Consider the following 25,999-nt stretch of genomic DNA (forward strand, 5'->3'; position numbering starts at 1 on the left):
GAGGAAAACAGAAGAGTCAGCCAGCCAGTCAGAGAAAAATAGTGAAAGAGGCAGGAGAAATTCAAAGCATGAGCCCCCTGTTGCTGGCCTTGAAGATAAATGAAAACATGGGCCTGTAAACAATGGTGGCCCTTAGAAGCTCCAAATGATCCCTAGCCAACAACCACAAAGGAAATGGGACTTCAATCCCAGAGTAACATGGAACTAAATTCTGCCGACAACCTCAAAGAGCCTTGAAACAGTCTACTCCCCAGAACCCAACCCTACCAGTGCTTTGGTTTTCAGCCTTGTGCAATCTGAAGAAGTAACAGTGAACTTCTGACTTACAGAACTGTATGTAAGATAATAAATTTGTGTTGTTACTAAGTTTGTAGTAATCCGTTATGGCATCAATAGAATATACAATGGCTAAAGTTAGAAACTACAATGTATGACAAAAGTAGTATGAATTCTTCAAAGAACCGGAGGCCGTCTTTTTCTACAACAGCTTTCTCTGTAACTATTAATTTATGTGTAGAATATTAGTTTAATGACTGAGCAGAAACAAAAATAGCTTTCACATTAACTAGAGACTTTAATTTGATTTTGTGAAAAAAGCTTATAAGCAATCAGGCTGCTTTTCTCTTTTGTGTTTGTTACTTATGAATATCCACAGTGCAAATATTAATCAGAGAGAACCTGTAACTATGAACTGCTGTGTAGTTCAAAATGACATCTTTAACCACATGGTTACTGGAAGACAGAGCGATCCCACTGATCACTTAATACCCACAAAAAATACACAACAAACAAAACTGAAATTTGAATCTATGGCATTAAAACACAAAAGCAGTCAAAGTCGGGGCTTTTTCCTTTTTCTAGAAATAAATTATAAAAAGTGATCTCAATTTCAAAAGTTTTAAAAAGATTTTAATAGATACGTATCAAGTGCTTCAACAGGTGAATATATTAGCCTATGGGATATTCTTTTTCTTTTTCAAAAACAGGCTAAGAAAGAATGAACGCAGGATATTGAAAATTTTTTGACTAATATCCAATCTTACGTTTTCTTATGATTGTCATGGTCATAACTGATGGCTATCAACTTTCAGTTTTTTTTGTTGCACTCAAAATCCACTTTATATTTAAGCATACTTGACAAAGAACACAAGCATTCTTCTTAAAACAATATTTAGATTACTCTGCTGAGAGTTCACAGTTCTCTAACAATTTTATATTAAACACACAAAACATTGTACAACCAGAGATATTTGTGAACAGTCTTGAGAGAAAGCTGTATTTTGGTACATTAAGGCAGCTTCAGCCAACATTTTAAGAGGTTCTGAATATTCGTTGCCACAAAAGACAAATTCAAAATTTGAGTATTTGATATTTTCAAGAAATTTTAAGTCACTTAGAATACCATAATTTGTGAAACTGTAGTCTTAAATCTTTTTACCACTATATTCTTACCACATGAGACTTACCTAAAATCGATACTCATCCTATCAGTATCAAAGATACCCACTTTAAAAAAAAAATAGGAAGGGATTTACCTTAAATATGATGATAAACCCTGTATTTAAGCAAGGGCCTTCAAACAGTTACTCACACACATCTGTGAGGTAGGTTATTGTCCACATTTTGTAGATGAGAAAATTCAAGCAAACTGAGAATCACATTCCAAATTAGATTTCTGTTCATTCTACATTATTTCTTGCCTTTACAAACATTTTAAAGGGTTGAAATGTAAAGATTGTTAATCATTGCATTCATTTTAAAAACATGAGAAAGCAGCCAGAGTTTCACCAAAGTGACTTAAAAAGTAAAGCAACATAAAAGGAATAGAAAAATACATCCAGTGAACAGCATCTGACAGTGATAGGGTGAGGTCTGGCCAAAGGAGGCTGAAAAGCCAACAGGCAAAAGCAAACAATGTAACCGTTTGTGGAGGGCAGATCTAAGGAAAAATGAGAGCAATTAGAAAAAAGAGTTCAGACAAATATTTGACTAAATATTACTATTCCTATCATTTGAAAAGGCACAAATTTAAGGTGTTTTGTTCAGAGCAATGGATCTATTTCATTTTCCATTCAGGAAAATGTCATCGGTCTTAGAAGAATGGCCTTTCTTTGTAACAAAACTAACTTAAAAGAGCTTCTTAGCTGTGAGAAATAAATGCTTATGTTAGCAGCAAAAAATTAACTATGCAGTTCTCCTTGGCTAGAACATTTCTATTTCTCCTTGAAATTTTAAATCAACACAAAATAGGTAACTTGAAAAATCACACGCATGAACCTTGTCAAAATTTTATGTATGTTCAGAAAAGTTGTCAGGCTAGGATAGTCTACAAATACACTTAAGGTTTTTTTCCTGGAAAGAACACACTACTCTAGGGTTTCCATAATTGCACTTTAAATATAACTGAAATTCACCTACCTTGCTTGTCCAAACAATCATGAGCTACTTCCATAAAATCTAAACTGCTTTTGGATATAAACAAGTAGTTACCAAAAGTCACATGACAGTCTCAGATGCAAACTGGCACTGCTCTGCAAGTGTGGCAGTAAACACAAACACTGGCTCACTACAGTAATACAGGCCCACAGTCTGGTTACTTCTAGACCCAAACTGATTCTTATCAGGTTATGGCTGAAAAAGTTTAATTAAAACTCAATCCAGTCTAGACTGTGAGTCCTGTTCTTTATGCTATTATTGTTCAGTGGCATCAAATGCATCAAGATTTTGTATGTGGAAAGATTAGTAAGGATGCCAGCATTTACTTAAGTAACATATCATTTTTGAAGCTCATTAAACAAATGACATTTCAAAGTTCTATAAGATTTGGGAGAATATCAAGCCAATACTAATTAAGTAGTTTGTAAACAGAAATATACTCTGTGAAAAGTGTTTACCATTTAAATACCCATACAAAATGAAAAATTATCAATCTGTATATGAAATTTAGATAAGCCTAATTTATTGGATAATAATAAAAAACTATGATAACTTAAGATTGGGGCTGGGGCTAGTTTTACTTTTTATAAAACACTGCTACAAGATTCATATAAATAAAACTAAAGGAAGAATCATGCTTTCTTCAGTATTTTATAAGCACCCTCAATAACTCAGAAGTACTTAGAAATAACAATATGCTCATCATAAATACTTCAGATAATTATATTTAGTCAGTACAATGAACCGGTTCAAATAATTAAACTAAGAAATATTCAGTTAAGACTACTTTATATCACTCTAAGACTTGAAGGCAATACATATATGTATTTATTACTCAACTACTCTGATGTTTCAGTGATTCAGACTGTTCTCTCCTGGAGGAAGGTGGCATATTAAGAGCAGTGATCATTGCTGAATACTTGCATGGCATTAAAGCTTTATGAAGAACTTTGTGGTCTTGCTCCCTCATTTGGAGAATGGTTATACCTCACAAGATTACTGTAATGTATTAAATAAGTTAATAGATATGGTCTCTGGATCTAAAAAATCACTATAAAATTATATGGAACACTTCCAATACTTCAAAATAGTAGTTTTTTACTTATGGTGCACATGATGTTTCAACATGTTTGGTTTTCTGGATGATTTTTCCCATTTGTGTTCCAAAGAACAGCTGTATTTATATTTTTTTCAAGTATATACCTTTAAAATGCCTCACCAAATACAGAACATTCACACTAATATAAAAATCTCTAAATATATAAAAAGTGAACACTAACACAAATCACATGAAAAGGGCAAAGACACAACTTTAAAGCTCAAAGGTACCTTGGAGGCCTTTTAGTCTATTCCTCCCACTTTAAGGGTTACAAACTGAGGCCCAACATAGGTGTGAATTACCAGCAGATTGCACATATCCCTCAACCAGATATTTCTAATACACCTTCTGAACACTATTATTAAAATAAATTAATTCCCTATTTAAAAAGTCACAGAGTGATAGAATGACCAAGTAAAGAAATGCCAGATTGAAAAGGTGGAGTTCTTTAAAAACATAAACAGACAAAACTGTGAACATGTTTAGCATTTAGATATTGAGATTTCACAGTCATTAATAGAATTTAAATTATTAACCAGTGAATAAACATAGATACAGTAGTGTCTGTGGTAACCACATTCTAAGCTTTTACATTTTATAAGTGGAAGGTACAGTGCTTATATTAATTCAGTATACTGCACATTAATAGAAGCTACAGATAAATTCAAATAGTCAAGAAAACTGTAACAGTTGTCTATGGTTGTTTTCTCAGTTATGTCTCTTCTAATATAAAAAACCAATTTATTTTCCCTGAGTACAAACTGGCTAGAGAATAAAGAAAAAGCAAGCCCACAATTATGTAACTGTCATGGGAACCCTATTTGCAGAAAATGGAGAATTGTTTTTAAAACATATAGCCAATTCCCTGACTGAGAAATACTGGTACTTCTGATTAATTTAGGCTCCTAGATTCTTGTTATAGATGGCTAATATCAAGGAAAGCAAACACTTGAGATTACAAAAGTGTGTCAAAAGTTTGTTAATCAAATCAAAAGCCCAACTTGAAATAGTTTGCCTACGTCCCTATTCAATTTGTTATCTGTTCCTACATTAAAAGATTACAAGAATTAGAGCTAAATATGCTGTCCAATATAAAAGTATTTAGAAAATTTTCACTGACTACACATTTTTAGAGTAAGAATCAATGTCATGGACTCACTGCCCACAGAAGCCATACAGCCATAAGCATTAGTCACTAGATTCTTAGCCCTTTTTTCCAAGTAATCTGGTTTAAGGTTTTTCAGCTATCCATCCCACACAACAAAAAATAAATTTTGCTCCCAAACAAATCACAACCTGATTAAGAAAATCAAGGTACTATGAACTACATCGCAGACAAACAAATTGCTGTTTAGTCCAGCATTTGCTCAAAATGGATATGTCCACGGGTTAAAATGAAAATTTTCTGATTCTGAACCATATTGTCTCCAACAGATAAGAAGAAAAGAAATCTTAATTCTATTCCTTCCTCTGTAGTTATAATTACATAATTACATGTATGTATTAATAAACATAATTAACCAATTCTAGAAACCTGGGACAATAATTTTCCAAAAACAGTATTTTTCAAATTTGTGCTTTCCCATGGGCAATCAAATTTAAAATATAGTTAAATTAATTTGGGCAAAGCAGGGTTAAAGTCAAATTTTTTTTTCACTGAAGGGCTTTTCAAAGTCTTTAATGCTCATATCTATTGTCATCTTCAAGCAGTAGTGTGGCATCTAACATTTTCCAAACTTGCTCAATGGACTCGTTTTTCAGCAGAGCACCTCAGGGATACAGTGTGAGAACTGCTTTTTAGAACCATATGGAGTCCATTTCCATGATGTAGCTAAGTCTTTTCTAACCTAATAATAGAAGCTCTCCTCCAAAATCTTAACTTGAAGAAATTCTTCCCATCCCAGATCTAACCACCACATACCACATCCACAATCAACCAGCTTACAAGACTGAAATGTGGGAATTTAGCAACTGATTCTTTCTATCTTCCTGCCCATTAGCAACAAAAGCCTCCTGTGACAATGTTCTAGCCCCTATTATGTTGGGCTGAGCCTCCTGAAATCTTTTCTATATAAAGCAATGTACTAAACCTTCTAGATTCAGAGTTTCTGTGCTTTAAAAATGTAAGCATACAAGAACTGAAACTGCAATGCTGGTTTTCCTAATATTCAACAGGTTGTCATCAAAATGTAGATATTCACGAATAATGGCAAGAATGAGAAAATAGTATATAATATTTCTAATTCTCAAATAACATGATAACCACCCATATAAAGTAATTTTGATATGAATAAGTTTTTAATATCTGATTAGACTAACAAAGCTAAAATGCTACTGTCTTCCTTGCTGCTGTTTCTCCACCTTCAAAATTGTTAGGGATTTTATCATTGGGGATAAGGAATCTTTAGATTAATTCCTTATTTCTAAGGTCATCCCATTCATAGTCAAGCACATATTATGAGGTGGCCCTGTTTTTCCCAAAAGAGGTATTTACACATTTGGAGAGGCCAATATTATGCCTTATGTATAATGCACATCAGACTAATACAGCTAGACTGCTTATCCCTGTAAAAAACAATCATAAAAAGTACCCTTTGGTGCCACTAGATGGCAATCTTTCCAAGGTTTAAACTTAAAACGGTTTAATGCAAACCCACCCTCTTTCCCAAATTGGGGAGCAACAATTCCTTTTGATATTATGAACTCAAACTTAAGATTAACTTAACACCATTTTTAAAAAATTCTATAAACTAATATGATGTGACATACCGCAAACTCCTGACTCAAAACTACTTAAAGACAGGCATGCTTATCTTCCATAAACTCTTATAAGAGAAACTTGGCCAGATTTTCATTTGCTTCTTGGTAGAAAACATTATTTTTGGCAGAGAAACCTGTTTTCAAGAGCTTAATCTTTTCTAGGGTGGGTCAGGTGAATGAGAGTGTTAATTACATCACGTTAAACAAATGAATAAATATAAATTAGATAAATTACACATAATTTAAAAATTAAATACTTTCACTAAAACAGTATAAGCAACGAGCTATTATCTACTCTGCTGTATATAGTTTTCTTTTTAATCTTAAAAAAAAAAAACAAAAACCTGCACAAAGCAAAACAGTTTGGTTTTCCTTTAAAAGCCCTGGTGTGTGAATACATATATGTATATATATAAACAACACATATATTTATTCAAGAAAAATTTTTTTTTTTTAATGTTTAAGGCTTCCCTACCCTAACAGCCTCAACAGTGAAGGTCAGTGCCTATCAAGCTTAGGAAGTACACAAAGGCCCTTCGGGCCAGAAAGCTGTTTTCAAACTGAATGGCTAGCAACCAAGATAGAGAATAGAGAAAGGGAAGCAGAAAAGATTTAAAAGCTAAGTCTATCAGCCACGAAGGATCAAAAAACAAAGACAATGGTGGTGGGGAGGAGAGGGAGGGGGATGGTTGCAATAACAAACTTGAACTTCAGATGAAGAATTAGTATTGTGATATGCAGCGGGATACCCATGCACACTCCCCACCACCACATGTATTACATCAAAAATAAGAGTTCTCTTTTAAGGGACTGTTGATAATTTTGCTCTGTTTCATTTAACTTATCTATTTTACCATGCTTGATAAAATACAAAAATAAATAGAGTCAAAAAGAATTTGAGAAAGGTAGTTTTGAAAGCATGTTTTAAAATATTAATTTTTTTTTAAAAAAATGTTGTTTATGAAAAACACAAAAGTTGTTGCAATTCCAGATGTTCCAGTAGAACACTGAGGACTCTTAAGATAAATATGTTATTCAAGGAAATCTCAAAATAAAACCTCTAGCTGGTTATAAGTTATTTTTAAGGAACCTGTAAACCAGTTATCTGTTTCAGGACCACAGCCCTTCTGTTAAACACTAGGCAGTATTTGCTAAAGCTAAAATTACAAGAACAACTCGGCTTCTGAAATTTGGGGGGCCAGCCTTTAATGTTTCAACATTTAAATACTATCTTACTAATGGCTGTATTATTTTTCTTCTTGTGCAAGAGAACTGGGTGCATAAACACAGCTTAAAGCCTGCCAATCTTTAGGAAGTAAACTGGATTTACCTACATTAAATAGTAAAGCCAAGAGGTGAGGCCAAACCACTCTTTGAGATGATTCACCAGTGAAGGTGTATTAATCATCTGTAGTGAACTCACAATTTTTAAATTAACAATAATTTTCATCAATGTTCACCTATTAAAGGTAGAGCCTCTATGAATTTATCATAGGCAAAATAGAATTACAGATGTCTTCAGGTAAATAAAATGTCAGACTTTTTTGTTTTCAGTAATTTCAATGGCATTGAGTGTCCCCTGGAAATATTCATGACTCTCAATCAGTATTCCAGAGTATGTGATATCATAAGTAAAACAATAATTTTTAGAATCTATCTGATTTTCACAGTGTAATAACAGAAAGACAAAAACTAGAGAATCATCATCAACGGGCTAAAGTAGTGATCAGACTGGCACACATTTCAAAAAAATCCATGGTGTGACTGCCTAGGCGGGGTGGAACTGAAGACAATGTACTTCCAGTCAAAGAGCCGGTAAGAGAGCTAGAAAGTGAATGGCTCTCCGCAGTCACAGAGTCAAAACTTGACCTTGGTCTATGTAAGCCAGCAGCAGAACAGGAACGCTGAGGTGTTGAAGAACCAGACCTCTGCTCCACCACCTCATCTGAAATGAATAAAAGAAGAGCAATTTATATGAAAGGTATATATGCCTGAGCCCTTCTTATGAAGATGGTACATTCAGAAAACTGAGTAAACATATATGAACAAGGGAAACTTAATGGATGTCATGTTTCAGAGTTTTAAGAGCAGGGGTGGCAATACCCCTTTCCTCCCACAATCATAACAGACATCAACTAATCAATCACAACACTAATACACAGAAAATGTCACCCCTAAATCCTTCTCAACATAGTATTTGGCATCAACCTTGAAATCAAACAGATATCCCATGTGAAGAAAGCACATCCTTGAAGGATTAACAAAAAATATTAAAATAAAAGTTACATTGGTAACTTTTACAATCATTATACAGTGATTCCGAACCTTCAGTGCACACTGACTGGGGACGGGGTGAGGAAAATCCTGTTAAAGATTTCTGGGGGATCCCTGGGTGGCTCAGTGGTTTAGCGCCTGCCTTCGGCCCAGAGCATGATCCTGGAGTCCTGGGATTGAGTCCCACGTCGGGCTCCCTGCATGCAGCCTGCTTCTCCCTCTGCCTATGTCTCTGCCTTTTCTCTCTGTGTCTCTCATGAATAATAAATTTAAAAAAAAAATAAAGATTTCCAGTTCCCCAGAAGTCACCTCAAGAGATTCTGATTTGGGAGATCTGGGGGTAGTTACCAACAATCTGCATTTTAATAAGAACTCTAGGTAATTCTGATGATGGTGGTCAGAGACCATATAAATACTATAAATACTATAGTCAGTGGTAGCTGAGGAATAAAATTTAACTCCTCTGTTGAAAACAACTTCCTTAACTCTGAACTCAGTTCTCCTCTTGTTCTATCTTGCACCTGACCCCTGGTTTACTCTTTGTATCCCACTTGCGCCTCTAAACTGAACAAGCAAATAAATAAAATCTTTAAAAGGGGGGGGTGGGCAGCCCGGGTGGCTCAGCGGTTTAGCGCTGCCTTCAGCCCAGGGTGTTATCCTGGAGACCTGGGATCAAGTCCCACTTTGGGCTCCCTGCATGGAGCTTGCTTCTCCCTCTGCCTGTGTCTCTGTCTCTCTGCCCCCCACCCCTCTGTGTGTGTGTCTCTCATGAATAAATAAATAAAATCTTAAAAAAAAATAAACTGAACAAGTGCATCTGGTTCATGAAGGTTTGACTTCTGGTACCCACTAAGTACTTAAAACACAACCCACAATCACCTCCCTTGACTCCTTCAGTCTCCTGGATGGCTGGAGCATCAAAATTAAACCTGAACCAAAGAGAGGCCCATCTGGCCAACTAGGATGAGGGAAGTTGATGAACGAGGAAGTTTAGATAGTGGAATCGTAATAATAATAAAATATGACTGGAGAAATGTGACAAAGAACCTGACAACATCAGTTAATTTTAGGCAAAAATTGCTTCCTAATTGCTCCTTACTTTTGCTCCACAGCCAACACTTCAAGTGACTTTATGCCAAGGAGGCACATCTTTTGGAGAGGTGCTGGGTTAGATATAGGTCTTCAATCTTTTTCATTTCACTTGCATTTTTAGCTAATTCTAGATTACTTAAAAACCAGTATAGAAGACCTACCCACCATGTCTTTGAGATGATTTTAACATCTTGTCAACTAGTGCCAAGTTTTATCTTCTCAGAGCTCATGTCTGCATAGCTTCCTTACCATCAATGCTTTTAAAGTCCAAAAGATAGCTTCTATTGTCAACCAGGTAAAGTTGTAAACTCATTTTCACATAATTGCCAGTCACTGGATTTTTTCTTCTTACACGAAGATGGTATGCATTCACTACCTAAAATGGAAAATCTTTTTTAAGGAAAGTTGTTAAAAATAACGAACTACAAAATATCTCCCTTATTCTTATCGCAAAGAATATCAAAAGAAACAACTGACAGAGGTAGGGTAGAAAAGGAATTCCTGTATGATCCTTTTATATTACATGACAGTTTAGTATTTATATTTAATCTCCACTAATCAGACTGTGCAAAGCAAGTGAAATTTAAAGGGCACTCGGAGATTATACGGAGTCTAGGCCTTCATTCTAGATATGCCTCTGTTCTAAAATGTCAACAATTCTGATCATCTTGAATAACTTTACCTATTAATATGGAGTAGAAGGAATAAAAAAGAACACATTAATAGTTTGCATTAGGCAATATAAACAGGTACTGTCACAAAATTTAAGTATTCAAATAATCCTGTGAAGAAGTATTATTTGCCTTTTAAAGAGATAAAAACTACAGCTCAGATAAAGATAATTCTGGATTTTTAAAACATCTATCAAATAAGTTCCAAATTTTTTTCAGTATTGAATTTTAATGACATTAATGTCTCTTAACTAAATCACTTAAGAAAAGGGGGATCTGTTTTTTAAGTGATTTTTAAGAGACTATTATTTTGCTTATTCATGTACAAATAAATGAAAATGACGGATTTTTCAAATATGTCAAATGAATATATACATTGTATATGTGAATGTTTTTCTTCCTTTAAAAATACATTTATAGTCCTCAAGAAAGGAACCAGAGTAGAAAGGATATCTGAAATGAAAAAAATGCTTTTCCTCCCACATATACTCAAATAGAATTGCAATGAATTTCAACACTAATTTAAAAAAAAGAAAATTGGATGCTAAGAGTAAGAAAAATATACCACTATTTTGGGACTAGCCAAATAAAAGAGATTTTCTCAACCTAGAGAAAAGTATTTATTGACTGAAAAAAATATGTCCTGATGGCTGGCATATCATCTGTATTGCTACAGCTAGGGGGAGAAAGGGAGAAAAGTAAAAACATAGCATCTTTGAAGACACATGACTTTTTATTGTTATGATGCAGACAGAAATAGGTGGACTATTTTCTCAGGTGATTGATTTCAGGTTATTTTCTGTTTCTTGATCAAGAATGCTAGTCTCCAATTCAAAAATATTGTAGGTCCCCAACATCAACAATTCTTCATGCTTATAGAACTTTGTTTAGTTTTGAATGAACTTGGTATATTAATGGAAAAAATGGGAGTTTTTATCATCTAGAAGCATCAAGAGCAATTTATATCTAAATCAAAACAACTTTTTTATTGACATAAGTACTCGACTCAATAGATCAGTGCAGCTTACTATACAAAAAAACAAACCTTTACAAATGATCTTAATATACTACAATTTCATACCTTCCATTCAAAATCCAGCTGCTTCATAGCTCGGTAGACTTCAGCCATAATGTCATATGGTTTGCTTTGACTTCTGATTCCAAGATGCCACTTAGCTTTTTTCACAGCTAAAGATTTGGGCTTAGTTGTATTCAGTGCATCCAATGGACATCTCGCTTTAGGGCTGTCTGCTATAAGAGGTGGCATCCTTTCTGGATGAGGTTTCAGGCCTGGGGGAATATGCATGGTACTATCATCCATAAAAGAACCAGTTGGGGGACTAGAGGCGAGGTAGAACTCACTGGCTTGGTTCATTATTCTCCGATTGTCAATGATAAGATGATAAGCCACTGCAAGCTGGTCTTGAGGGTCACCACTATATAAACTGTTCATTACTTCTGATTCTGTACACTCAAATTTTTCACACACTTCTTTCACAGCCTCATCATCAATGACGTTAGCATCATAGGAGGGGTCTTCAGGAAATAAGTAACTGGGCAAATCTTGTTTAAACCATTCATGCTCTCTAGGAAAAATACCACAATACACTATTGTAAGAACATGCTTTGGCAAGTCCCAGATAATTTAGACATGGGGCAATAAAATATAACAGAATCAGAAAAACCTATTCTCTGTGTGACCCTGGGTAAGTTAATTAACCTCCACCCTTGAATAACTATGATTATTCAGACTTGGATATTTGGCTCACATTTTCTCAAAAATAAGTAAAATGAGCCTGTCACTTCAAAGGAAACAACCGATGGTATTTGTTGCCAACGATAAAGTTTAAGCTTTCAAGCAAAATTAAGAATTTTATATAATTTGTAACTGCCTCCATGAGTTTGGCAGCTTCCTACTATGTAAAGACTTTTCTGATAACTTTATAATGATAGCAATGAACAGGATTTCTAATAGTGTATAATGAACTTGTCACCATTCGGAAAATCTTTTTTAACTCAATAACCTGGCATCTCAACTTCAAATGACCAATGCATGATGTTACAAAATCATACACAGGTAAAATATCCACAAAACATAAAATAGACCAGTGGATTTTAATGCAATAAAGTACAAAAGTATGCCAATATGTTTTCTCATTTGATACTATAACAAGTTAAGCTTTGGCTTAATATCAAAGCAGAATATCCACAACTATCTGAAAGACTATTCAAATGCTTCTCCTTTTTCAACCACTTATTTGAGTGATATCAGATTTTCTTCATAGACTGCAACTAATATAACATATTGCAACAGACTGAATGAAGAAGTAGGCCTAAGAATCTAGCTGAGGTTTATGAGTAAGCCCAACACTTAAGGGAATCTGAAAATGTAAAAAACAAACAAACAAAAAACCCCCAAAAAACAAAAAAACACCATTCTTGTTATTTTCTTTTTGGTCATTTTCCATGAAAGATATGTTATTTAGATTAACAAGTACTAGTTTTACTGTTATTTTTAAGTAAATTAAGTGTTTTTTAAGTGTCTGTTTTAATTTCTTATATGAAAAATACTGACATAACCTGCATTAAAAAACACAACTCTTTGGAATTCTCAATTTTAAGACTGTAAAGGAGTACTAAAACCAAAAAGTTTGACCATCAGTCTCCTAAATCTTATTTTCTCACACTTCTGGGCCTTTGCATATGATGTTACTATTACCATCTAAGAACATCTAATATGTACTCTTTTTCATCTAATATGTACTATTCCTTCAAGACTGCACAAGCCTTGCTACATGGTAGACCTGGGCACCTTCTATGCTAAATTCAGATCAATATATATTTTGTTTGAATGCTTCTTATTGACTTTAATTTATGAATATTAACTAAGAATATACTATAGCAAAAAGTCCTCCTCACAGAGAATGTATTCTAACTGAATACAGATAAAACAAATATTCACAAAATAAATATATAGTTTCAAATATACAAATATGAAAATCCTGTGATAAAGACTGTATGTGGAAAACATGGGGTAAAATAAGAATATATAAATCAGAATGGGAGGTATGGAATTAGGGAAGCTATTGAGTAATATGTTAGCAGATATCAGAATGATTAGAGGTCAGCTGGGAGCAAAGAGCTGGCAAACAGATATTCCCAACAAAAGAAACAATATATGTGAGGACTGAAACAAGAAAGAGTTGTGCTATGTTCAAGGAACAAGACTGAGGCCACTATCATGAAAGCAGGAGTTACAGTTTGGAGGGGCAAAAACTATCAAATATTTTTGACAGCTATAGGCTAGAAGAATGATTCTGAGACTAGAACCTACACTTGATGAAAATCACTGAAAGACGTTAGAGACGGGTGACATGATCTAATTTGCTTCTGTAAAGATCATCCTGCTTGACTGAAAAAACAAAAACAATGATGATGTTGATGATGCTGGTGCAATAGTCCAAGTGAGAAATGATGTGTGCCAAGGCCTGGGAAGGATTCAAAGATGAATCTTCTATGGCTTCTAGTAGATCTTTCTATTGTAACACTCACATTTTCTTATAGGTGTTGATTTTTCTTAATTTTACACACCAAACTCAGAGCTCCTTGAAACAGGGCCCATGACTTATTTAGCTGTATTCTATTACCTAGTACAGTGTAAATGTTCAATAAATACATAATAAATGAGTATATAAAGTATGAAGATAAAATTAATTCATTAATGTGTTTATTTCCTGTACCATACTAAGGACCTAAGGTTTAGTAATAAAAATGTGAGATATTAATTTTTTCAGAAAAATTTATATAACATTTTAAAAATATGAATGACAAATAGGGAAAATGAGCCCTTCTGAATGAACTCCAAAAATTCACTCTTCCATAAAAGCATTAAGATTACTAAAAAAAAAAAAAAAAAAAATCAAAACCAACTTTTCCAGAACCCTAGAAATTAACTAAAAGCCTGCAACTATTTAGGCTTTTACTCAAGAAAATAGCTGATCTCAGTAATAATAGTGAGATTTGAGACATTTTCTGTTGCCCCAAGTCCATCTCCCTTCACCCATTTTTGTGGCAGTCTTGAAAACCAGGAGTCTCACAATCATGGTAGCCCAGAAAACCAGTGGCTTAGCAACCACTAAGGGGGAGACAGGTTTAGAATTAGAGCAGAAGAGGTTTAGAATTCTCCAAAGTCTTATCCTCAGAGAACCGTCTTTATTTGACATGTCTGGCAGTTCCCTGGAAATCTCCATTTGAAAATCTTATCTTTTCCTGACTGATTCAGCTCTCCCTCACTGCAAATAGCCTTCCCTCCAGAATATTTGTCAAAACAACCAATGGCAACTGTCTGACATCCCAGCTGCCTAAAGAGGTAATAAGATTGGAACAAACAAGAAGCTAACCAAAAACCTTAAAATTAAAACTTCGGCAATATGAGTTCCATTGGGGTCTTTGAAATACTCTGATATATTCTTGGGACTCAAGAAAGCCATTCACATATGCAGGGCTGTGTGCATGCCCAAGAAAGACCCTCATTTCTAATCATTAGCTGACTCTGTGACTCTCTGCTAATGCGGAGTGAAGACTAAAACAGAGTTATGAGCTTCTCATTGGAGCACTGAAAACATTCCAACATGCACACAGAATCGCTCAGCAAAGGCTGGGAGACTTACTAGATCAAGGCATTTTAGGAAAGCTCTAATAATAAGCTGACCATTAAGCTAGCCAAGCAGTGATTTCAGTGACCAATCATGACAAAGAATACAAAATTTGTGGAATTAGTTCAGTAAAATCACTAAACAGAAAGAACAGCAACAAAAATACACAAGATTACAAACTCAAGGCATACACTCAAAAGAAATGGGAACATGTGACCCTAAAAAACTTGTACATGAATATGCATAGCAACATTACTGTTAAGAGCCAAAAAGTGGAAACAACTCAAGTATCCATTAACCGATGGATGGATAAAGAAAATGTAATATATCTATACAGTGAGAATTTTAAAAAAATAATGAAGTACTGATACATGCTACACCATGAATGAACCCTGAAAATACTATGCTGTGTCAAAGTAGCCAGCTCAAAAGGCAACATGCCATAGGATTTATATGAAATTTCCAGAATGAGCAAATCCATAAAGGCAGAAAGTAGATTACTGGCTTCCAAGGGATAAAAGGAGGGGAAAATAGGTAATGAGTGCTAACAGGTATAGAGTTTCTGTAAAAGAATTAGAAAATAGTAATGACTGTACAACTTTGTGAATATACTAAGGACCACTGATTATACTATTTAAAGGCACAAACTGGTAGTATGTGAATTATATCAATAAAAATGTTTAGAAAATGATAAATAAGGAAATAATCTAACTTTTTATTTCTAATTAATTCATTTAGGCAAAGGATCATAATTCTTTACCATAAGAAAATTGCCAATTAAAAAGTTACACTCTGAGCTTTTGTTTTCAGGAGTCAGTTTCTGAATTAAGATATCAAGATGAGCAGTAACTAGAATGTTTTTAAGGGTTCACCTTAGACAAAATCAGTTCACTTCCCATTGCTGGGTTACTACACAGCCATCAGAAATTAAGTCTTTCTATCACTATTACCTGATACCCAAGTTTGGGACTTACAACTAAATGACTTAAACGAATTATGAAGACACATGGAGGACTAAATTACTTAAATGAGTTATGGAGACACATGAAAATGAAAATCCAGCAGTCCAACTTCTTTGCAACACAGCAAAAGCAGTTGTAAGAGGGAAATATACAGCAATACAGCCCTACCTCTAGAAGAAAAAGTTCAAATAAACAATCTAACCTTATACCTAAAGGAACTAGAAAAAGAAGAACGAAGTCCAAGGTGAGTTAAAGGAAATAGAGATCAGAACAGAAATAAATGACATAAAGATTTAAAAAAAAATAGAAAAAAAATCAGTAAGAGGCACCTAGCTGGCTCAGTCAGAGAGCATGCTACTCAGTCTTGGGGTTATTAAGTTCAAGCCTCACACAGGGTGTAGAAATTACTTAAATAAATTAAAAAAAAAATGTTTAAAGTGAAAAAAAAATCAATAAAATCAAGAGCTGGTTCTCTGAAAAGATAAACAAAATTGATAAACCCTTAGCCTTAGAATGATCAGGAAAAAAAAAAGTACTCAAAATCAGAAACAAAAGAAGAGAGGTATCAAATAACACCACACAGAAATACAAAGGATTACAAGAAAATATTACAAAAAATTATATGCCAACAAATTAGACAACTTACAAGAAATGTATAAATTTCTAGAAAGATATAATCTTTTAAAACTAAATCAGATAGAAATAGAAAATCTAAACAGACCCAGTTAACAAAGTTGAATCAGTAACCAAAAAATGAAAGTCCAGGATGAGATGGATTCACAGTTGAATTCTACCAAACACTTTAAAAAGAGTTAATGCCTATTCTCTTCAAACTATTCCAAAAAATAGAAGAGGAAGGAAAGCTTCCAAGTACATTCTATGAAGCTTGTATTATTCTGATACCAAAACCAGACAGACACCACAAAAACAGAAAACTACTAGCCAATATCTCTCGATGAACAAAGATGGAATACTCCTCACAAAATATTAACAAACCACATTTGACAACACATTAAAAGGATCATTCACACAATCAAGTGGAATCTATTCTGGGATATGCAAGGATGGTTCAATATTTGCAAATTAATCAACATAATACATCACAACAAATAATAAAAATCATATGATCATCTCATAGATGCATAAAAAGCATTAGACAAAATTCAACATCTGTTCATGATAAAAATTCTCAACACAGTAGGTTCAGAGGGAACATATCTCAACATAATAAAAAACCATATATGAAAAACCTGCAGCTACATCATAATGGTGAAAAACTGAGAGCTTTCCTCCTAAGATCAGGAACAAGACAAGGATGTCCATTCTCACCACTTTTATTCAACATGGTCCTGTAAGTCCTATATACAGCAATCAGACAAGAAATAAAAGGCATCCATAAGGGTAAAGAAAAAGTTAAATTGTCACTGTTTGCAGATGACATGACATTATACATAAAAAATCCTAAAGACTCCACCAAAAAACTACTAGAATAAATAAATTCAGTGAAACTGCAGGATACCTAGAAATCAGTAGCATTTCTATAAACTAATAACAAAGTACTAAAAAGAGAAATTAAGAAAACAATTTCACATACAACTGCATCAGAAATAATAAGATACCTAAGGATAAATTTAACCAAGGAGATGAAAGACCATGCTTATATTGTTAAAATGCCCATATTACACAAAGCAAACTACAGATTCCATGCAATCCCTATCAAAATGACAAAAAGCTTTTTTCAGAGAACTAGAACAAACAATCCTAAAATTTGCATGGAACTATAAAAGATCCCAAATAGCCAAAGCAATCTTGAGAAAGAAAAATAAAACGAAATATCATAATCCAGATTTCAAGATATATTACAAATCTATAGTAATTAAAACAGTATGGTATTGGGGCACCAGGGTGGCTCAGTCCGTTAAGCATCTGCCTTCTACTCAGGTCATGATCCTGAAGTCCTGAGATGAAGCCCCACATCAAGCTCCCTGCTCAAAAGGGAGTCTGCTTCTCCTCTCTGATCTTCCCCCTGCTCACTCTCACACTCATGCTCTCTTGCTCTCTCTCTCTAGTAAAGAAAATCTTTAAAAAAAAAAAAAAAAAAAAAAAAAGCATGGTATTGGCACAAAAATTGACACATAAATGGAACAGAACTGAGAGCCCAAAAATAAACCTACGTTTATATGGTCAATTAATCTATGACAAAGGAAACAAGACTATACATTGGGGAAAAGGCAGTCTCTTCAATAAATGGTGCTGGAAAAACTGGACAGCTATATGTAAGAGAATGAAACTTGACCAAGTTCAGACATCATACACAAAAATAAACTCAAAATAAATTAAAGGCCTAAATGTGAAATCTAAAACCATAAAATTCCCAGAAAAATACAGGCAGTACTATCTCTGACACCAGCCATAACAACATTTTTCTAAGTATGTATCCTAAGGCAAGGGGAACAAAAGCAAAAATAAACTATTGGGACTACATCAAATCAAAAGCTTTTGCACAGAGAAGGAAACCATTAACAAAACAAAAAAGGCAACCTACTGAATGGGAGAAGATACTTGCAAATTATATATTCAAATAAGGGGTTAGTATCCAAAACATATAAAGAAGTTATACAGTTCAACACCAAAAAACAAAACAAAATAAAAAAAACAATCAATTAAAAAACAGGCAGAGGACCTGAAGAGGCATTTTTCCAAAGACAACATACAGAAAGCCAACAGACACATGAAAAGATGCTCAAGCTCTGTAATCAGGGAAATGCAAATCAAAACCACAATGAGATATCACCTTACACCAGTAAGCATGGCTAAAATAAAAAAGAAATAATAAGTGTTGACAAGGATGCAGATTAAAAGGAAGCCCTGTACACTGCTGGTGCGAATGTAAATTGGTACAGCCACTGTGAAAAACAGTATGGAAAAACAGTATTTTTTTTCTCAAAAAAATTGAAATGGAAATACAATATGATCCGATAATATCACTACTGAGTATTTACCTGGAGAAAACAAAAACATTAATTCAAAAAAATATAAGGACTCCTGTGTTTATTGCAGCATTATTTACGACAGCCAAGATATGGAAGCAAACTAAATGTCTATTAACCAACAAATAGATAAGGAACATGTGGGATACATATACAAGGGAGTATTGCACAGCCTTAAGAAAAGATGAGATTGTGCCATTTGCAACAAAATGAATGGACGTAGAGGGCACTATGCTAAGTGAAATAAATCTGAGAAAATAAATACATGATTTCATTCATAGGTGGAATCTAAAAAAGAAATAAACAAAAAGCAGCATTAGACCTATAAGTAGAGAACCAATGACTGCAGGGAGGGGGGTTTGAGGGGGATAGGCAAAATGGGTGAAGGGGAGAGGGAGATACAAGCTCCAGTTATGGAACAAAGAAGTCACGGGAAGCATATCTAATTTTCTTTCTAAGGAAAAGCCATTTAAGTGACTGGGGCTCCCAACTGGCTCAGTCAGTAGAGCACATGACTCTTGATCTGGGAATTGTGAGTTCAAGCCCCAGGCTGGGTGTAGAACTTACTTATAAGTAAAACAAAACAACACAAAACAAACAACAACAACAACAACAAAAACCCAACTGTGAACACAAAAGGTAACAACAACGACAAAAAAAACAACTGCAGGGCAGCCCCAGTGGCGCAGCAGTTTAGCGCCCCTTTCAGCCCGGGGCGTGATCCTGGAGACCCAGGATCGAGTCCCGCGTTGGGCTCCCTGCATGGAGACCGCTTCTCCCTCTGCCTGTGTCTCTGCCTCTCTCTGTGTCTCTATAAATAAATAAAAATTTTTAAAAATCTTTTAAAAAAAAAAACTGCAAACACAAAAGGTAATAACAACAACAACAAAAAAACCTGGGAACACAAAAGGTTTTTTCCTACTAAGTTCATTTCCATAACTGAACTTGGTACTAATTTACAATCACACATTTATTTTATGTATGAGGCCTGGAGCGCTTAAGAAAGGCTAGGAGAAGAAAACAGTATACAAATGCAGAAAGAATTAGTCCCTTCTTTCATATCTTTCATATCTTTTCATATCTTTTCATATCTTTCATAGAAGAGATATGCAGCAATCACATAAAAAACCACATCCATCATTTAAACATTCCAAGAGTCACAGGTCTCTAAACAGCCATTCTGGCTTATGAAGATAAGAGGACAGATTCTGGAAAGGTGGCAAAAGAATGTGTTTGTAAATGAATAACTGATGAAATGTTAGGTAAGAACAAAAAAAAAAAACTCTAAGAAACATAACATGGTAAGTAAAGAGTAGAAGGCAATGCATTATCTTGGCTTGTGTGTGCTATATAAAGGTCATATTCACAATAACACCAGCCACTGCAAGTTCCAAAGTTTCTCACATAACAAGAATCCTTCACAGTGCTAGCAGTTATTTTTGGATTCAAAATCTTAACAAAACTTTTAATGCTTTATTTCATCAACCATATATAAAATACTTAATACTCACCCCATATTCCATTTGAAATTTATTCAAATCATTTCTTAGCATAGACTACATTCATGGCCATTTAGCACTGCATGTACTAAGATGTGTGAGACATTCTCTCTACCCTTATGGAGTTAATGTAGGACGGAGAAAGGTGCACTGAGTAATAATACCTAAATACAAAATAATGAAAAAATAAAACTATGAACAAAACGTGGAAATCACGGGAGTGTAAGGGACTAACATTGCATAAGGGAATCAGAAGTGATTTCACAAAGGAGATGATATGTAAGCAGAATTTTAAAGGATGAATGGAAATCTATCAGGTCAAAAAAAGTAGAAATGGCATCAGAGGCAATAATTTAAATTAGAACATGAAGGCATAAAATATATGTTATGTTTGAGGAATGAGGAAAAGCTCAGTGTAGCTAAAGCACTGAGAGACCAGAGGTGTGGGGAGTGCCAAGAGTGAGACCTCAGTGGGAAGAAATGGAGCCTCATTCGGAAGGGCCTTAGAGGACTTGCTACCTAAACTAAAAAGTTTGGGAGACAATCTGAAATATTTAAAAGATGAGTGACATGATCAGGTTTGTGTAAAAAGGAAAGCAAAATTCCTACACAGTAAGTATTACAGAGTCTAACATAAAGCAGGCACTCAGTTAGTGGTACTATTATTAATACTGTAAAATGTACATAACAGTAACAAGAAGAATCATCACCTTATATCTTTGATAGTTGCTCGTTTCAGGGGGTCAACTTGCAGCATATGCATCAAGAGAGTGGCAACAGAACGATTGAGATATTCTGGGATATAAAAAACACCCCCTCGGATCTTCTTAAATAACGTAGGTACATGCTCATCATCAAATGGGAGGGTGCCACAAAGAAGGGCATACAAAATAACACCGCAGCTCCAGATATCAACTTCAGGACCTGCATACAATCTAAGAAACAAGATGACAACACAAACCTGAAATGCAAGTGCCACTTCTACTCATCCACATATAACCTGTTTCTATATACACATGGTAGAGAATCGGTGTATACTGATTTGCAAGCCTTTAATAAAGTCCATGGCCACACCCCAACACTCAAGACTTGTTCTCCACAGAGAATTTGTTTCAGCAATTGCTACTCAAGTTTTCCTAGACAAAAGTATTTTATTTGTCACAAATTCACTGGACTTACTAATTGACTAAAAAAATATAAAACTTACAATGGTTGATTTTTTTATGGAAACATCAAAGTAAATGACTATAAACTTGAAAAAACAATACTATAACGTTTAGACTTAATCTTTTTACCTGTGGTAAAAACTACAAGAAAGAAAATGCATAAATATAATTTTTATGCCTTACATGCCTACTTCAAAGAGTATTTCAAACATTACAGTGCCTAACTAGTACTAGAGCAATCTCTTTGAAAGTATTTGTCTTGTATCACATTATCCTGAGTATGACTTTCATTTTAATCACTTGTTAGGTTAGCTCATGGGACTAAGATTAGCTTTGTTCCACATGACCTATGCCTTGAATATTATTCCTTTTTTCTCTCACCTTTCTGCAGTTTTAAAATGCCCCTGGTACCCCACTGACAAACTCAAACTTCGGTCTCAGATAACAAAGTGAATCTCTACAATTCCAATTAAAAGAATATAATCCATTTCAAAAAAATTGCTATCATTTATATCATTTGCTTGTACTTGTCCAAAACTCCTATACCTGCTCATTGCAATAATGCCTTTTCTTCATTTTCTCTCAGAAAATTGTTAATTTTCTAAATCAGACACTGGTCACTGAAAAGCTCCTGTTTACCACTGCAATCTTTATAAACATTTTTTAAATATACCGGTAAGTTTCAACCTCTATTTATACAATTAATTACATGAAAAGACAATACTATCTCTGAAAAACCTCATTGTTCTAAAGACAAATCAAAGTAATACTCTATATAGTACTTTATAAAAGAACATGTAAATTATTATTTAAGGACTGTGTCTGGTAAGTAAATGATGACACTAGCTTGAATTTAACAAATGCTTTCTTATTTGTACTTTTCCAAAATGAAAAAAAATCAAGATTGTTTCAGTACATTTTTTTTTAATGGAAGAACTCCTTAAATATACATAACAAAATCTAAACCAAATGTTTAAAAAATTGTTTGATATAACTATTCTCTCTTCAACAATGGAAAAATTAAAGGGACAATTTGTTCCTATTGTGTTAACAATCTCATTCTCTGAACAGAATATATTTTAATTAAATGTAATTAGACTGAATAAAAGATTATAAACAGCTTACTCTGCATGAATCTATTATTACCTGCCCGAGATGACTTCGGGTGCTGCATAATTTGGAGATCCACAACTAGTTCTCAGAAATTCACCATCTGACATCATATTAGACAAACCTGAAAATGAGAGCAATATTTACTTTGTGCTAGATGTTTTAAAAAGTAGATATAGACAAATGTATGGAAAAAAAAATGTCAATTCCTCAAAGTTCTAAATATATTATTTTATAATTATTTTTAAAAAGCAGCAGAAAGCACCTGAGACTAGAAAAAGACCATTTCAGAGTGCTTACATCCTGACCTGACAAAAAAAGATATAGCACATCATGTATTATTGGAATTAAATCCCTTTTCTAAATAAAAATGTTAATTCACTTGGGGCCCATGGGTGTCGGTTGAGCATCCAACTCTTGGTTTTGGTGTAGGTCATGATCTTGGGGATGTGGGAATGAGTCCCATGTTGGGCTCCACGTGAAGTCTGCTTGGGATTCTCTCTCTCTCCTTCTCCCTCTGCCCTTCCCCTCCCTTATGCTCTAAAATAATCTTTTTTTAAAATGTTGATTCACTTGATATATATGAGGTTATTCTAAATCATATGAAGTTTTCCAAACATAAAAGCATCAAAATATTATTTACCCATTCCTACAGCTGAAAGAATGAAATAGAGACCATTACTTTTTATCCTATGCTTTCAAACCCTTTAAAAAAAAAAAAAATCCCTCGGATGCCTGGGTGGCTCAGGGGTTGAGCACCTGCCTTTGGCCCAGGGCATGATCCTGGAGTCCCAGGATCAAGTCCCACATTGGGCTCCCTGCATGGAGCCTGCTTCTCTCTTTCCCTATGTCTCTGCCCCCGCCCCCTTCTCCTGCCTATGCCTCTCTCTCTCTCTCATGAGTAAATGAATAACATCTTTTTAAAAAAAATCTCTAAGTAGAAATCAGAAAGGCTCCAGTTTATAAAGATTTCCAAAAGTGGAATGCCAGGGTGGCTCAGTGGTTAAGCGTCTGCCTTTGGCTCAGGTTGATCCTGGAGACCTGGGATCGAGTCCCACATCAGGCTCCCCACATGGAGCCTGCTTCTCCCCCTGCCTGTGTCTCTGCCTCTATCTGTGTGTCTCTCATGAATAAATAAAATCTTAAAAAAAAAAAAAAATTTCCAAAAGTTTTTAATTTAGAAAGCTTTAATTCAATATAGAAAAAATAATCTGCAGAACCAAAATTCTGGTTAAACTACCATACTAGGGAGTTTTGCGATTTAGAGAAGGAAGAGAAATATAGTTTTTAAAGTCAAGGTATAGACAAAAACTTTAAATAAGCAATGCTGAACTCTGGCACCTTTTCATGGCTTTTTTTTTTTTTAAAGATTTTATTCATTTATTCATAGAGACACGGCTAGAGAGAGAGGGAGAGACACAGGCAGAGGGAGAAGCAGGCACCATGCAGGGAGCCCAACGTGGGACTCGATCCCAGATCTCCAGGATCACGCCCTGGGCTGCAGGCGGCGCTAAACTGCTGCACCACAGGGGCTGCCCTATGGCTCTTTCTATAATCTCTCACTTCCTAATCCTTCTGCCAAACATCCTACTATGGTACTCTTTCCAGGTACATTTACTCTAGAAAGTGTTAGGTGCATTAAATTTACATTTTGTTTTTTGTTTGTTTTACTCCTGACAAAAACTCCTATTCTTTTTAGCAAACAATTAGATTTTATCCTGAAATCCACCAACACTCACCCTTGACCAAGTCAAAAAGACTGTAAGTCTTCAAAACTGCATGCAAATTTTCATGTACCTCTCTTTAATGCATTCATCAAGGAAAGTGCCCATATTTTCATTAGATTTTTAAAGGAGTTTGTAATCTCCACACACACACACAAAAAGTTAAGTTTTCCTTCAGGAGGAAATGCAGAGTAAATAGATTTACCTAGAATCTGGCCCGCTAAACTTCTCTAGAAGAATGTGCATTTTAAACAATGTGTTTAAATGAATAGAAAAGAACAAGCTAACACGGAGACTGTGCCACTAATCCCTTTTCATGGTACAGGATTTATAAAGTTGAAACTGCAAGTTCATGGTTCTTTAACAGTTGCTACTGACCCACTTGAAAAGGCAACTCGTACGTTTCTGAACAATCATGGAGTTACATACCAAAATCAGCTATCTTGGCATTCATGTGAGCATCCAACAGCACATTCTCTGGTTTCAGGTCTCGATGAACCACCATATGCCTATGACAGTAATCCACAGCTGACAGAATCTGCTGAAAGAGTCGCCTTGCTTCCACCTCTTCAACCTAGCACATATAAAAGAAGCTACACTAAGAATATTTGGGACATAGAGCAAGAGTTTTAGTTTCACAACAGCCCAAATGTAACTGAGCAAGCTAATTAGAATTAGGTTAGAATCCTCAACAAATCAGATAAACAAACCAAAAACTTGCATTAGAGCTCAACATGTCAATCAACAAGGCTCTTCTTTGCTGCTAATCAATTAGATTTAATTTTCAATTAATATTACTCACTGTGCACAATGTTTTAGGCAATCAACAAGTAAAACATAATGTAAGAACTTATGTGAAAGTGCTACAAAATGGAAATCATTGAAGCTTCAACATAATGTTATGGAACAGATTTTTCACTCTGAAAATCACTGACATCATGTTGGCAATTAAGTGGGACATGTTCCCTAAAATCAGTATTTTGAAAGGTGTATTTTTTTTTTTTTTTAAGATGTTATTTACTTGAAGGCAGCCCAGGTGGCTCAGCAGTTTAGCACCACCTTTGGCCCAGGGTGTGATCCTGGAGACCAGGGATCGAGTCCCACATCAGGCTCCCTGCATGGGGCCTGCTGCTCCCTTTGCCTGTGTCTCTGCCTCTTTCTCTCTGTGTGTCTCTCATGAAAAAATAAACAAAATCTTAAAAAAAAAAAAAAAGATTTTATTTATTTGAGAGACAGAGCAAGAGAGCGGGAGCAAAGGGAGTAGCAGAGGGAGAAGGAGAAACAGTCTCTCAACTGAGCAAGGAACCTGATGCAGGGCTCCATGCTGGGACCCCAGGATTATTACCTGAGCTAAAAGCAGATGCTTAACTGAATGAGCCATGGAGGTACCCCAAAATGTGTATTTCTTTTTAAGGTTTTATTTTTAAGCAATCTCTACAACACTTAAAGCGGGCAACTTATAACCCCAAGATCAAGGGTCACATGCTTCACCAACTGAACCTAACAGATACCCCTCAAAAGGTATATTTTTTAAGAAAGAAACTATGTCTAATATTCTGTA

At 34.7% G+C, this 25,999-nt stretch overlaps 1 protein-coding gene across 5 annotated transcripts in view; it reads right to left on the bottom strand.

Annotated features, from left to right (window-relative positions):
* Positions 1-550: 550 nt before the first annotated feature.
* PRKAA2 (protein kinase AMP-activated catalytic subunit alpha 2) overlaps positions 551-25,999 on the bottom strand; it is a 69,993-nt gene continuing 44,544 nt past the window's right edge. Inside the window, exons 4-9 of one of the 5 annotated variants that reach the window (XM_026007004.2) lie at positions 24,868-25,012; positions 22,751-22,838; positions 21,149-21,373; positions 11,414-11,918; positions 9,911-10,037; positions 551-8,240 (exon numbers count right to left, since the gene is read on the bottom strand). In XM_026007004.2, coding sequence (XP_025862789.1) covers positions 8,002-8,240; positions 9,911-10,037; positions 11,414-11,918; positions 21,149-21,373; positions 22,751-22,838; positions 24,868-25,012 — 1,329 coding nt within the window. In that variant the 3' untranslated portion in view covers positions 551-8,001. Of the gene's footprint in view, positions 8,241-9,822; positions 10,038-11,413; positions 11,919-21,148; positions 21,374-22,750; positions 22,839-24,867; positions 25,013-25,999 lie in introns of all 5 variants that reach the window. The other 4 variants (XR_011995993.1, XM_072730822.1, XR_003236263.2 and 1 more) reach the window with 4 other exon arrangements.

The sequence above is a fragment of the Vulpes vulpes genome, chromosome 12 (assembly GCF_048418805.1).
Source record: "Vulpes vulpes isolate BD-2025 chromosome 12, VulVul3, whole genome shotgun sequence".
NCBI lineage: Eukaryota > Metazoa > Chordata > Mammalia > Carnivora > Canidae > Vulpes > Vulpes vulpes.